Below are 14,922 nucleotides of genomic sequence, written 5' to 3'. Positions count from 1 at the left end.
TCATGTTGGCCTTATGCTTAGTGCATATCGCCACCTAATTGATGGTTTTGCAATCATTTTAATTTTTTCCCGTTTAATCTTTAATCCTTGAGAATAAGAATTATATTGTTTGATGCTAATTATATATTAAGTCATATCAGATATGTATTTTTATTATAGAAATACATTATAGAAAATGCCGATCCATGTATGAGATGATAATATAAAATGTAATATATACATATATATATATATACAGTGAGGAAAATAAGTATTTGAACACCCTGCTATTTTGCAAGTTCTCCCACTTAGAAATCATGGAGGGGTCTGAAATTGTCATCGTAGGTGCATGTGCACTGTGAGAGACATAATCTAAAAAAAAAAATCCAGAAATCACAATGTATGATTTTTTAACTATTTATTTGTATGATACAGCTGCAAATAAGTATTTGAACACCTGAGAAAATCAGTGTTAATATTTGGTACAGTAGCCTTTGTTTGCAATTACAGAGGTCAAACGTTTCCTGTAGTTTTTCACCAGGTTTGCAAACACTGCAGGAGGGATTTTGGCCCACTCCTCCTCACAGATCTTCTCTAGATCAGTCAGGTTTCTGGCCTGTCGCTGAGAAACACGGAGTTTGAGCTCCCTCCAAAGATTCTCTATTGGGTTTAGGTCTGGAGACTGGCTAGGCCACGCCAGAACCTTGATATGCTTCTTACAGAGCCACTCCTTGGTTATCCTGGCTGTGGGCTTCGGGTCATTGTCATGTTGGAAGACCCAGCCTCGACCCATCTTCAATGCTCTAACTGAGGGAAGGAGGTTGTTCCCCAAAATCTCGCAATACATGGCCCCGGTCATCCTCTCCTTAATACAGTGCAGTCGCCCTGTCCCATGTGCAGAAAAACACCCCCAAAGCATGATGCTACCACCCCCATGCTTCACAGTAGGGATGGTGTTCTTGGGATGGTACTCATCATTCTTCTTCCTCCAAACACGTTTAGTGGAATTATGACCAAAAAGTTCTATTTTGGTCTCATCTGACCACATGACTTTCTCCCATGAGTCCTCTGGATCATCCAAATGGTCATTGGCAAACTTAAGTCGGGCCTGGACATGTGCTGGTTTAAGCAGGGGAACCTTCCGTGCCATGCATGATTTCAAACCATGAAGTCTTAGTGTATTACCAACAGTAACCTTGGAAACGGTGGTCCCAGCTCTTTTCAGGTCATTGACCAGCTCCTCCCGTGTAGTTCTGGGCTGATTTCTCACCTTTCTTAGGATCATTGAGACCCCACGAGGTGAGATCTTGCATGGAGCCCCAGTCCGAGGGAGAATGACAGTCATGTTTAGCTTCTTCTATTTTCTAATGATTGCTCCAACAGTGGACCTTTTTTCACCAAGCTGCTTGGCAATTTCCCCGTAGCCCTTTCCAGCCTTGTGGAGGTGTACAATTTTGTCTCTAGTGTCTTTGGACAGCTCTTTGGTCTTGGCCATGTTAGTAGTTGGATTCTTACTGATTGTATGGGGTGGACGGGTGTCTTTATGCAGCTACCGACCTCAAAAGGTGCATCTAATTTAGGATAATAAATGGAGTGGAGGTGGACATTTTAAAGGCAGACTAACAGGTCTTTGAGGGTCAGAATTCTAGCTGATAGACAGGTGTTCAAATACTTATTTGCAGCTGTATCATACAAATAAATAGTTAAAAAATCATACATTGTGATTTCTGGATTTTTTTTTTTAGATTATGTCTCTCACAGTGGACATGCACCTCGATGACAATTTCAGACCCTCCATGATTTCTAAGTGGGAGAACTTGCAAAATAGCAGGGTGTTCAAATACTTATTTTCCTCACTGTATATATATATATATATATATATATATATATATATAGGCTAATATAATAAATTCAGCATTACCTTGCCATAATAGTGTTTTATAATTTATACAGATAACTGTTATATATGCCAATAAAATATAATAACCATATTAGAGCAATATATAGGCAAACCTTATTTATTACTTATATTAGCGCTTTATCATTAAAATAGCATATATATATATATATATATATATATATATATATATATATATATATATATATATAGTAGGCTATATACATAACTGTATTGTAATAATATATAATATTGTGTGCTATCTGTCATGCTCTGATAGCGCTGAAGTGAACTAACCCTGGAACATAACCTGTTCCGGAGCAGGTTATCTTCAGAGAGCAAGTTGCTATGGTTACTCACATACCCTGAAAGTAACCGCCGATTTTGGAACCGAAAGCTGAGGTTATCCGCTCACTTATCCTCAAACATACCCGGGTATGTCACATAACCTGCTTTCTGGAATACACCCCAGGCTCCTCACAAACAAATCAAGGCTCTGCTGCTGTCTTCAAGTCACTCCATCAGGAGGCGCTGTTTTCAAAGAGATAACTGTACAAAACTGTCGTCTTCGGGAGTACAGCAGCCTCTAAATGAATGTCTATATTGAATAACCTTTTTCTTTTTCAATGTGTGTTTGTGTGTAAAATGAGACATGACCAAGCCCGGGAGAAAATATTCAAAATATGTATTTTTTTTTTACCCAGGAAAAAAGAAGCAATTGAAAGAAGAGAGGAAAAGAAAACACACAGGCATGTTTCCAAGCTTCTTTTACTGAGTGATGCATATTTCCAATCTGGCTCTCTGTGCCCTATCAGCATGCCAAACCAGAGCCTTCACCAAATGTGACTGTGAGAGCGTCTGTCTCCTGCGTGTCTAGACACTTTTTCTGCGAACAAGCCGAACTCGTTTTAGGCTTTCCATCACGGTGAGTGGCTAAAGTCAGTTTACTGGTCCCTTCATCTCTCTCTCTCTCTCTCTCTCTCTCCTCATTCTTTGCTCAGTGACTTCTCAGTCATAATCATCATCATACATAAATACTCCTCCCTGCTCCCCCACCCCCTCTCTTTCTCTCCTCTCTTTAATCTGAGATAAAAACGAGCAGACAGACTCCTCCTCCCTTCTCTCTGCCTCTCTCTCTCTCTCTCTCTTTCTCTCTCTCCTCCTGTGTCCCTCTCCCGTGTTCTTCCTCTCTGGACTTCTCCTGTGTGTTGCTCTGATGGAAATGTGGAGGATCTTTCTGTCTGTCTCTCTTGTGGTCCAGCACAGTTCAGCTGAAGAAGGTATGAAACTTCCTTTGCTCCCCCTGGTGCTCTCAGCTGCCCCGGTTTGAGGGGTTATCGGGGTCTCTTGCTGTCCGGTCCAGTTTGGAGTGTGTGTCAACATGTGTAGGAGTCTCTGAATGAGTTTGTAGGTCTGTTTGCGGTTATAACACTTCACTTTCATTTACATCTGCATGTGTTTGTGTCAGTTTGAGGCTGATGATCTGAGCGGACTCTTGTACTGTATAATGAGTGGCTGTTTATGAGTTGCTACTATGAATCGAAGAGCTCTCTTTGGACCCTGCCAAGCTGCGTTTATGCTTAACAAAAGGGTGCAGAATGGAGCCAGCAGAGGGGTGAATAATTTGTTGTGTAACCTTTGTCTCTCTCTGACCCATGCAACCCCCCTTCCCAACTCTCTGCCCCCTTTTTGCTGATATTATAACTGTTATAATGGCCTTCCTCCTCCCCACAGACCATTCAGCCCTCTGACAATACAGACACCCCACTCACTTCACTGTACATCTCTGTGTCCTTTCATCTGCACTTTTTCTTTCTCTTGGTCTCATTTCTCTATTGGCTAAATGGTGTTTTCAGTCAATGCATTTGCAGACATGAGCAGTTTAAATAGATGGATTGATGAAGTTGGCATCTCATAGTGAGCTCTTGTGAAAAAGCTCTCAGTGACTCATTTTGTGTGTGTGTGTGTGTGTGTGTGTGTGTGTGTGTGAATGCCAGAGTCTGTTAAGAACATGTTGTTTCACAGAAGCTTGTATGTGCTTACTGTTTTTTTCAAACTTACCTGAATCGGTTATTGTGCTTTGCATTTTTCACACGAAAGCACACGTTTATGCGCATGAATGGTAAAGAGTGTATGTAACTATTTGCAATGTAAAAAGTGGATCTAATCTGATCTAAAAATGAGGGTCATATTCACAAGGTCCTGGGACAATTTTTTTATGGATGAGCCCCTTTACTCCAAGGCTCCTTTAACACAGTAAGGTTGATTCTATAATATTAAATATAGTTTTTCACTTGCCTAATGACAGTTACCAACTGTTAACAATTAAATTAAAATTTCAAAGAACTTTTCAAAGCAAATAAAATTTTCAAAGCATGATTACTTTACATACAATATTGCCAATGCATCACACACAACAAAAGCAGTGACAAAAAAAAAAGAAAAACTACAGCTACGTATAATAATAATAATAATAATAATAATAATAATGATTTAATTAAATTAAAATAAGGTGCTATAAATATAATAGGGTACCAATAAATAAACAAATACATTAATATATTCAGCAAAGATCCATTAAATTGATAAAAAGTGATAGTAAGGACTTTTACATTGCTGGCAAAATGCCTGTTTGCCAAAATGTCTGTTTAAAATAAATGCTGTTCTTTTGAGCTTTGTTCATCAAAGAATCCTGAAAAAAAGTTCCCACAAAAATATTAAGCATCACAACTGTTTTTAACATTGATAATAATAAGAAATGTTTCTTGAGCAGCAAATCAGCATATTAGAATAATTTCTGAAGGATCATGTAAATTCAGCTTTACCATCACAGAAATAAATGATATTTTAAAATGTATTAAATTAATATTAAAATAGAAAACTATTTATTGAAAATTAGTCCATTTTAATAAATATTACTTCTTTTACTTGAATAAATTTTGAATAAAATTTACTTTTTAAATTGAATAAATGAATGTAGCATTGGTGACCAAGACATTTCTTTCAAAAACACATTAAAAAATCTCACTGACCTCATATTTTCAAATTAACAAACATCAATCAGTCAGTCAATAGATATTCAACGAAACATGACAACATTTTTAGAGTGTGAAATCTCAGTGTATTTTTGGAGTAATTAGTGTCTTGCATAGCCTAGAGAGCTAGCATGATAAGCACCTACAGTTTCACTGGGTGACAAATTTCCCAAAAAATAGTTGACCACACAGAGCAGCTAGTTTTAGATAGAAAAAAGACAAGGACCAGTCCAAGTGTTTTGTTCCCATATTGCAATAATACTATATTAACCATGCGACACATCGGTCCTATAACACAGACTCATACCTCTAATTCTAGGTCATTCCCTCAAGGCTATAACTCTAAACTAATTCAGCAAACCCCTTTACCTGCTCTCCTATAGCACAATACTATACCTTTCATCACATTTAACTAGTCCACAGCCATTCCCTCAGGCCCATAACTCTAAACTAATGCAGTTGTGCCTGCCCTCTTGGAGCAAAGGCCTGTACCCTTCATCACCTTTAATTAGATCAGCAGCCATTCACATAGACGCTGCCTGTCTTTTCACATAGCGTCCCATACCTTGAAGATCTGTGGAAAGCGTTTGTAGGTCTGCTATAGTGAAAGTGTCCTCTTTGACCACATCAGACACTCTAACCATATTTAGGGTAGTATTTTGCTGGTCATGTGATCTCAGAATGTTGGCCCACATTAGGTGATCTGCTCCATGTGAAATAAAACAGCTATTATAAGGCTACAATACGACTGATGTTTTCATCTCATGTGAGTGAGTTTTGTTATATTTTTCCAAAACAATAATAAAAAAAACTTTTATTCAGCAAAGATGCATGAAATTGATCTAAACGTTACCCTAAATTATATTTTAAATAAATTCTGTATGCTTTATTCATCAAAGAATCTTGAAAAAAGTATCACAGTTTTCACTAAAATATTAAGCAGTACAACTGTTTTCAACATTGATAATAATAAGAAAATGTCTTCAGCAGCAAATCAGCATATTGGATCATGTGACACTGATGACTGGAGTAATGGCTGCTAAAATCATCACAGGAATAAATTACATTTTAAAATGTACAAAATAGTTATTTTAAGTAGATTTCTTTACAATATTGCTGGTTTTGCAATATTTTTGGCCAAATAAATGCAGCCTTTGTGAGCAGAAGAGAAACATTAAAAAATCTTACCAACCCTGAACGTTTGAGCAGTACATTGCAAAAATCTTAGTATTAGTATTTTTTAATTTTTCTATTATCTATTTTTTTAATTTTTCAAGTAAAATATGCTTAAAACAAGATATTTAAAGAATAAGTTCACTTCCAGAATAAACATTTACTAATAATTTACTCACCCCCGTGTCATCCAACATGTTCTTATCTTTCTTTCAAAAAGAAATGAAGGTTTTTGAGGAAAACATTCCAGGATTTTTCTCCATATAGTGGACTTCAACAGGGACCAACGGGTTGAAGGTCCAAAGTGCAGTTTTCAATGCAGCTTCAAAGGGCTCTACACGATCACACCTGAGAAATAAGTGTTTTATTTAGTGAAACGATCGGCCATTTCTCTACGAATCGCATATTCCTTCTCATTTTCCCCTCCAACTTCAAAATCCTCCAACATTGATGTTTTACCTTTTTTGTAAAAGGCATTGGACTTTCTTTGCATGTTTGCTTTGTAAACACGAGGTTGGTACTTTCGCCTACGTCACATGTGACCTTTCCAACGTGACTATGTAATGCGTGAGATCGAACTAGGGCTGTGGTTCTTACTCAGAAATCGAGCTGAGCCTTGGGTTCGAGCCTCCTTCACAGACAGCAAGCCAAGTTCGTTTTAATTTCTTTTCGACTAAAGAAAGAAAGACATGAACATCTTGGATGTCATCAGGGTGAGCAAATTATCAAGAAATTTTTATTCTGGAAGTGAACTAATCCTTTAAGCTTATTCTAAGATATTTGTTGAAGCAAGCAGCTTATACTATATTTGATTTATGACTAAAATAAAATAATTTTAAAAAACTCAAGATGTATTTTCTGACCACAAGGTGTAATATCTCTAAGTGTGTGATCTCTGTCTCTAAAGTTATACTTCTCAACTTCATTAATTATATATTTTTACTGGAAAACTGAGATTTTAAGATTTCCAATGGCCTGCATTGGCCCACTTTCAGAATATGAAGCTAGCTTCCAAATAGAGCAGTCAAAACTTTTCAAAACACAACCCAGCTCAGAGAGAGAGTTTGTCCCTGCTGTAATCTTGTCAGTCTGGACTGAAGACAACACCATAAGGTCAGTCCCTAAGGTCGGGTTATAAAAATGACTGTGCTCTCCTTTAGTGGTAATTAGCCTCCACTTGACTCTTCAGGGGTGTTGTGTTGAAAAGATGTGTGTGTGAGCAGACAGTGCTGAGTGGAGAATGCACACAGCAGGGTGTTCCTCGCTGAGAGAAACAGAATGGTTTAAAAGCCTCACATTCTGGTAAAAGCAGCTTTTACACCCACGCCCATGTAAAAGAGGGAGCTGTGAAGGAGGTGAGGAGGATGGAGAGGTGCAATGAGAGAGGAGAAGAGCACAGTTTCATGTCATGTCTCACACAGGGACACGAAAAGGTCCCTCAGGCAGCACAGCTTGGGCTTCGCTGGACTGTTTTCCCCACATTGCTAGCTCTGTTTCATGTCCAGTTCTTCTCAGGTTGGATATATGTGTGTCTCCTCGTGAGGTCTCCCACTGTCAGTATATTGAGTCACGCAGCTCAGCTCTCAGATCTGTAGCCATCCAAGCTCAAACTGTTGCCCCAGGCCAAAATGCATCACCCATCTTCAGCTGCTCCCCTCCCACCAACACTACCAACCCTTCCACTAGCTAGCTTTAGTTGCTCATGTTACACTGCAAAAAAATATTTTTCCCAATGTCAGAAGATTTTTTTTCAGTGAACTCTTATATGGAAGTATGTAATATAAAGACGTAAAGTCATAATTGTTTGTGAGATAATCGAATTAAAGTTGTGCATTATAAAATCGCAATTGTGAAATATAAGCTTGCAATTATGAGTTGATAAAAATGCAATCGTGCAATAATAAGTCACAATTAAAACATAATGTTCCAACTGTAATTAAACATTGAAATTGTGAAATGTAATGTTGCAATTATGATAAATATAAAGCCCCAATTTTGGGATATGAAGTTGCAGTTACGGAAAATATAGTCGCTGTAGATAGATTGTGCATTGTGAGATACAAATTGCATTCATAAAATATCAAGTCACAATTATTAGAAATAAAGTTGCAATTGTGAAACATTAAGTTGCAGTGGTGAGATATAATGTCACATTAGGAGATATAAAAGTCACAATTATAAGAAAATAAGGTCACAGTTGTCAAATATTAAATCGCATTGTGAGATATAAAGTCACAATTATGAGATAATATTTCATGATGACAATTTATATCTTACATTTGTAATTTTTAAGTCACAATTAATAAATGTCGCAATTGTGAGTTATGTTGTAAGTATGAAAAATCACAATAAATATAAAATCACATTACGAGATATAAACTGCAATTCTGAAATATTAAGTCACAATTATGAGTCGCAATTGTAAAATATAAAATTACGTTGTAGATATAAAGTCTCAATTATGAGATAAAAAGTCACAATTACCATAAATAGTCACAATTGTGGGATATAAAATCATAATTTTGAAATATCAGCTTACAATTATGAGATATAAAATCACATTTTGAGATATGAATTGCAATCATGAAATATTAACTCACAGTTGAGAAATGAAATATAAAATCAAATTGTAATATATAATATCTCAATTATGAGATAACAAACTCACAATTACCAGGAGTCCAAATTGGGAGATCTAGATGCAATTGTGACATATAAAGTTACAAATTTGAAATGCAAAGTTTCAAATAACAAGACAAAGTTGTATGAGGCATGCAACAGAATTTCAGTTGTCCTGAGTCCAGATTTGTGGTCCTTTCCCTATCCTGTTCCTCTCTCACTTCCCCAATCACTTCCTGTTTCTATTTCGCTATACTTTTGTATAAAGCCAAAATAATAATAATAATAATAATAATGTTGCTACTTCAACAAGATTTTTCTACCTGATCTAACTCTAAAACCAGTTCATTTCTAATGTTTCCATATAAAGCACATTATCTGAGTACCTGGCAGAACACAAAAGTCTAGTCTATGCCGCAAAATTGCAGTCTTAAACGTTTGCCCCATGGCAGTACCATGAATGCACAAGGATCACGTAAGAAGCCCTTTGTACTTCAGAAAAAAGAGCAGAGAAGTCAGCCTGCTAAGAGCAAAGATGGCAGAACATCCCGAGCTGCTTATTACTGTATGTTCCACCGTTCGGCCTCCATCGCTGCAAGGGAAGATTTTTAGGACACAGCATGAAATGCGTGTTGTGCTCAACTCGACTAACGTGGCTAAATAAAGGCAGGATACAAAAGCGAAAAGAAAAAAACACTTCACGCTTCCCTGGCGAACTGGTGTGTGCACAGGTCAAGCCATTGATGAGATCAAGCAGAAAAATACAGTGCGCCTCCAGGGCCAAGTGAGAGCCGTCCAGGTCCAAAGCTGCAGGCTACAGGAGGAGAAGGGTGCTGCCAGCGCTGGTGAGTCATAAGCAGTGTTTTGTGGAGAGAGACAGACCATAGAAAAGCTTCAATTCAAGCTAAACCCAAAATGAGGAGTTCTGATAACATTCACTGACGTGCGTTAGCTTAAATCTGGAATTGTGCTAATCCCTGTCTCGCTCTCGCCATTGCTCTCTGTGGTTTTGTGGTAATGAAGGAGGGACTGTCTGTGTGTCCTGGGGTGACTGTCTGTACATAGAGACATCTGGAGCAAATTAAAGAGAAGCTGCCAAAGTTACACACACGCATGTAAACACACACTGCAACCAAAAGAAAACTTTGGTGCATTGTCGCATTAGTGCAGTCACGCCCATCTGGGTTTATGGAGTGTGTTAAAGTACATGTATTTGATCTTGCAAGTGTGTAGCAAAGTGTTCTTCAACTATAACTCTCTTAAATAAAGACACTGGTTAATTTACTGTAATTTGTTTATCAACATTTCTCAGCAGCAGAATCCAAGCATCACAAGAGGATTCTGACCATTTAGAATAATTTAGCAAATTTCCAAAGCTCAAGGGCTCTTTACAATCAATCAGCTTAATACAGAGAGCAGACATATTAATTAATTAATTTCCCCCCTGAACAATCAAATGCACTTTCCTTCCTATCAAATTTGTTATTCATTTTGTAGAGAAATTAATGGTGATGGAAATGTAATATGAAGCGTACATGCATCACAGGAGAATTCTGTCATTGTATAATAATAGTAATTTTGTATGTGGCAAATTTCCCAAGCTTAAATGCACTTCCAATCTTTAATGATCAATCATATTAATACAGAGTGCAAACAAATAAATACATATATAAACAAATATTTCACCCCTAAGCAATAAAATTCAAATAATAGGTGGAAATTACATATATGAAGCAAAAACAGTATATTATACATACGCACATGCATTACAGAAGGATGCCGTTTATATGGCAAATTTATATGGCAAATTTCCAAAGCATAAGAAGACTTTACAATAATCAGATTAATACAGAGAGCAAATAAATTACCAAACATATATACACACACCGTTCAAAAGTTTGGGATCAGAAATATTTTTGTTTGTTAATGAAGTCTCTCATGCTCATCAAATTTGCATTTATTTGATCAAAAATACAGAAAAAAATGCAGCCTTTTCGATCTGGTTCTGTCATTAATGACCAATCCATTCATTCTTCAACGTGGAGGGAGTTTGAGTCTATCTCCCTTGCCACTCTTTTAAAAAATAAATCGATCAATTAAAACCTACTGCTTCTCCGTATGATATTATTCCGTCACATTTTTTTTAAACAAATTGCTAATACTATAGGACCTAGCTTTCTTCATGTTATTAATAAATGTCTTGAATCCGGTACAGTACCAGACTATATGAAATATGCAACAGTTAGGCCTCTTCTGAAGAAACCAAACCTTGACCCTTCTGTTTATTCTAATTTTAGACCTATTTCAAATTTGCCTTTTATTGCGAAGATTCTAGAAAAAGTTGTATTCAATCAATTGCAGGATTTTTTGAGTGCCAATTCAATTTTGGATACATTTCAATCAGGCTTTAGAGTGCGCCACAGTACTGAAACAGCTCTTTTGAAAGTTTGTAATGATGTACTCATCTCTACAGACTCTGGAAATTCTGTTTCACAGTGCGGGTCATTTCAGTATCTCACAGGAAGGAAACTAAGGGAGGTAATATATATTTCAATACTTTCTCTCGCAGTTATATCTTTTGGTAATTATAATGTATATAAAATGCGGGCATCAGGGAGCCGCTATTAATATGCGGGGCACTGAAACTGCTTTCAAATGCACGATCGCTTTTTACTTTCACTTTCGCTTTTGAGATTCGCGATCGCACGGACTCTGTTTATACTATGGAGCGACAGCACTTACCACACATTTTACAAGATCAGATGCTTGTCAGTGGTGCTCAGGATCTGTAAATCATTCGCCATTATCCTCAGTCATCTCTCCTTACTCTGTTTATGTGGTAAGTGAAATCTTATGTACTGCAATGTAAGAGGCTACCGCTAGCAAGGAGCTAACCATGTCCCTTTAGTGACTTGCGATATTTTATTAGAATGCATTATTTGCTTTCCGTGCCTTTCTGAATACAGACACCAACCCATCCCCACACATCACATCCCCTGCACAGCCTGGAACATAACATTCATTTCCATGATTTGCCATTTTCGCTGTTGTCCTCGCTTGTTTCTTCACAATACCTGCAGAACTTCTGATGGTTTGGCAGGCGGCTGGCCTTGAACATGGGCTGGTATATGCAATTGTTGTGGGCGTAACTATTAGTAATCCCGACTGTTATGTCACAGTCGGTGTTATGTTCTGATTCGCCTATTTTTCAGTGGTCTTTTGCATTCACGAGATTTACATAAGAAAGAGGAAACAATGGTGTTTGAGGCTCACTGTATGTCATTTCAATGTACAGAACTGTTATTATTCAACTATGCCAAGGTAAATACAGTTTTCCATTCTATGGAACCTTTAACAGCAGCGTTTGATACAGTTAATCATTCCATTCTCATTTCTCGTCTAGAGCACTATGTGGGCCGGGGTAATGTTCTGAAAGTTCTCGGTTTGCATCTTACTTGCATAACAGATGCTGTGCAGTTAATATTGCAAACCACACTTCATCTATAGCCAAGCTTACCTGTGGAGTCCCACAAGGTTCTATTCTTGCTCCCATTTTATTTTCTCTTTATATGCTTCCGTTGGGGAATATTTTTAGGAAACATGGAATTTCCTTCCATTGCTTTGCAGATGATATTCAAATTTACTTACCATTAAAAAAAAAAATAGGAGATATAAATGATTTTGAGATCTTGGCAGCCTGTTTGAAAGACTTAACCAGTTGGATGTCTACAAATTTCCTGTATCTTAATGAATCGAAAACTGAGATTATTGTGTTTGGTCCAGCATCCTCCTCAGTCACTTTAAAAGCAAAGTTCTGTCAATTTAAATTTGATTTGAAACCACATGTTAAAAATTTGGGCTATATCATAAATAGTCACCTTAAAATGGATAAGCAAGTTAATTCAGGTATTAGGTCTTGCTTTTCCATCTTCGTCAAATCAATAAGTAATTGATAAGTAATTTCTTAATTTTATGGACACAAAAAAGATTATTCATGCTATAATTTTATCACGGCTGGACTATTGTAATTCACTTTATCTTGGTCTTAGTAATTTTGTCCTTTCACGTTAGTACAGAACTCTACTGCAAGGTTATTGACGCCACACACGTGGCGGGAGCACAGTACGCCAGTATTTACCTCCCTTTATTGGCTGCCTTTAAGATATAGGATTGATTTTAAAATACTTATATTTGTTTATCAGTCTATTCATAAGTCTGCTCCTACATACCTTTCTGACCTTATTTTAATTCATCAGCCCTCCAGATCGCTTAGGTCAGCTAATCAAATTCATCTGAAAGTGCCAAGATCTAGACTGAAACATAGGGGTGATAGGCGTTTGAGGTAGCGGTCCCAATCTTTGGAATAGCTTACCACAATACATTAGATCCGCACCCACTTTGTCTATTTTCAAGCATAAACTTCTCTCTTGCTTTTAAATAATGTGTATGTATGTGACCTTTTTATTTTTCTTCTTTTAACTGTGTTTTAGGTTTATATTGTTTCTTTTTTTTGTTGGTATTTGGTTTTATCTTTGAATTGTAAAGCACCTTGGACAATGAACGTTGTAATTATATGGTGCTATATAAATAAAGACTAAGACTGAGAAAAACTGTAAATGAAATATTATTGCAATTTAAAATAATGGTTTACTCTTTTATTATACTTTAAAACATAATTTATTCCTGTGATCAAAGCTGAGTTTTCAGCATCATTACTCCAGTTTTCAGTGTCACATGATCCTTCAGAAATCATTCCAATATGCTGATTTATTATCAATGTTGGAAACTGTTTTTGCTGCTTAATATTTTTTGGAACCTTTGATACTTTTCAAGATTCTTTGATGAATAAGAAGTAAAAAAAAAAAAAAAACCAGCATTTATTTAAAAAAAAAAGAATAATCTTTTGTGATAATATATACTACTGTTCAAATGTTTGGGGTCGGTAACTTTTTTTTTTTTTGAAAGAAATTAATCTTTTTTCAGCAAGGATGTTAAATTAATAAAAAGTGATGGTAATAAGAAGATATTTTAAACTTTTATTCATCAATGAATCCTGAAAAATGTATCACAGGTTCCAAATTTTTTTAAATATTTAGCAGCAAAAATGATTACTATTACTAAAATTAAAACTATTTCCAATATTGATAATAAATAAATAATTAAAGCATATTAGAATGATTTCTGAAGTAACATGTGACACCAAAGACTGGAGTAATGGATGATGAAAATTCAGCTTTGCATCACATGAATAAATGATATTTTACAGTATATTAAAATAGAAAACCATTATTTTAAATTGTAATAATATTTCACAATATTACTGTTTTCCATTCTATGGAACCTTTAACAGCAGCGTTTGATACAGTTAATCATTCCATTCTCATTTCTCGTCTAGAGCACTATGTGGGCCGGGTAATGTTCTGAAAGTTCTCGGTTTGCATCTTACTTGCATAACAGATGCTGTGCAGTTAATATTGCAAACCACACTTCATCTATAGCTGCTTACCTGTGGAGTCCCACAAGGTTCTATTCTTGCTCCCATTTTATTTTCTCTTTATATGCTTCCGTTGGGGAATATTTTTAGGAAACATGGAATTTCCTTCCATTGCTTTGCAGATGATATTCAAATTTACTTACCATTAAAAAAAAAATAGGAGATATAAATGATTTTGAGATCTTGGCAGCCTGTTTGAAAGACTTAACCAGTTGGATGTCTACAAATTTCCTGTATCTTAATGAATCGAAAACTGAGATTATTGTGTTTGGTCCAGCATCCTCCTCAGTCACTTTAAAAGCAAAGTTCTGTCAATTTAAATTTGATTTGAAACCACATGTTAAAAATTTGGGCTATATCATAAATAGTCACCTTAAAATGGATAAGCAAGTTAATTCAGGTATTAGGTCTTGCTTTTCCATCTTCGTCAAATCAATAAGTAATTGATAAGTAATTTCTTAATTTTATGGACACAAAAAAGATTATTCATGCTATAATTTTATCACGGCTGGACTATTGTAATTCACTTTATCTTGGTCTTAGTAATTTTGTCCTTTCACGTTAGTACAGAACTCTACTGCAAGGTTATTGACGCGCACACGTAAGCGGGAGCACAGTACGCCAGTATTTACCTCCCTTTATTGGCTGCCTTTAAGATATAGGATTGATTTTAAAATACTTATATTTGTTTATCAGTCTATTCATAAGTCTGCTCCTACATACCT

The 14,922-nt window shown here is 36.2% G+C and overlaps 1 protein-coding gene across 1 annotated transcript in view; it reads left to right on the top strand.

The window, feature by feature from the left end:
- The first annotated feature begins 3,028 nt into the window (after positions 1 to 3,028).
- Positions 3,029 to 14,922, top strand: part of ephb6 (eph receptor B6) — a 54,192-nt gene continuing 42,298 nt past the window's right edge. The window contains exon 1 of the mRNA XM_058747691.1: positions 3,029 to 3,156. Within this exon, the coding sequence (XP_058603674.1) occupies positions 3,093 to 3,156 (64 nt within the window). The 5' untranslated portion in view covers positions 3,029 to 3,092. The remainder of the gene's footprint in view (positions 3,157 to 14,922) is intronic.

The sequence above is a fragment of the Onychostoma macrolepis genome, chromosome 16 (assembly GCF_012432095.1).
Source record: "Onychostoma macrolepis isolate SWU-2019 chromosome 16, ASM1243209v1, whole genome shotgun sequence".
NCBI classification, from domain to species: domain Eukaryota; kingdom Metazoa; phylum Chordata; class Actinopteri; order Cypriniformes; family Cyprinidae; genus Onychostoma; species Onychostoma macrolepis.
Note: the sequence above shows the minus strand (reverse complement) of the source record. Positions and strands in the feature narration are given on the sequence as shown.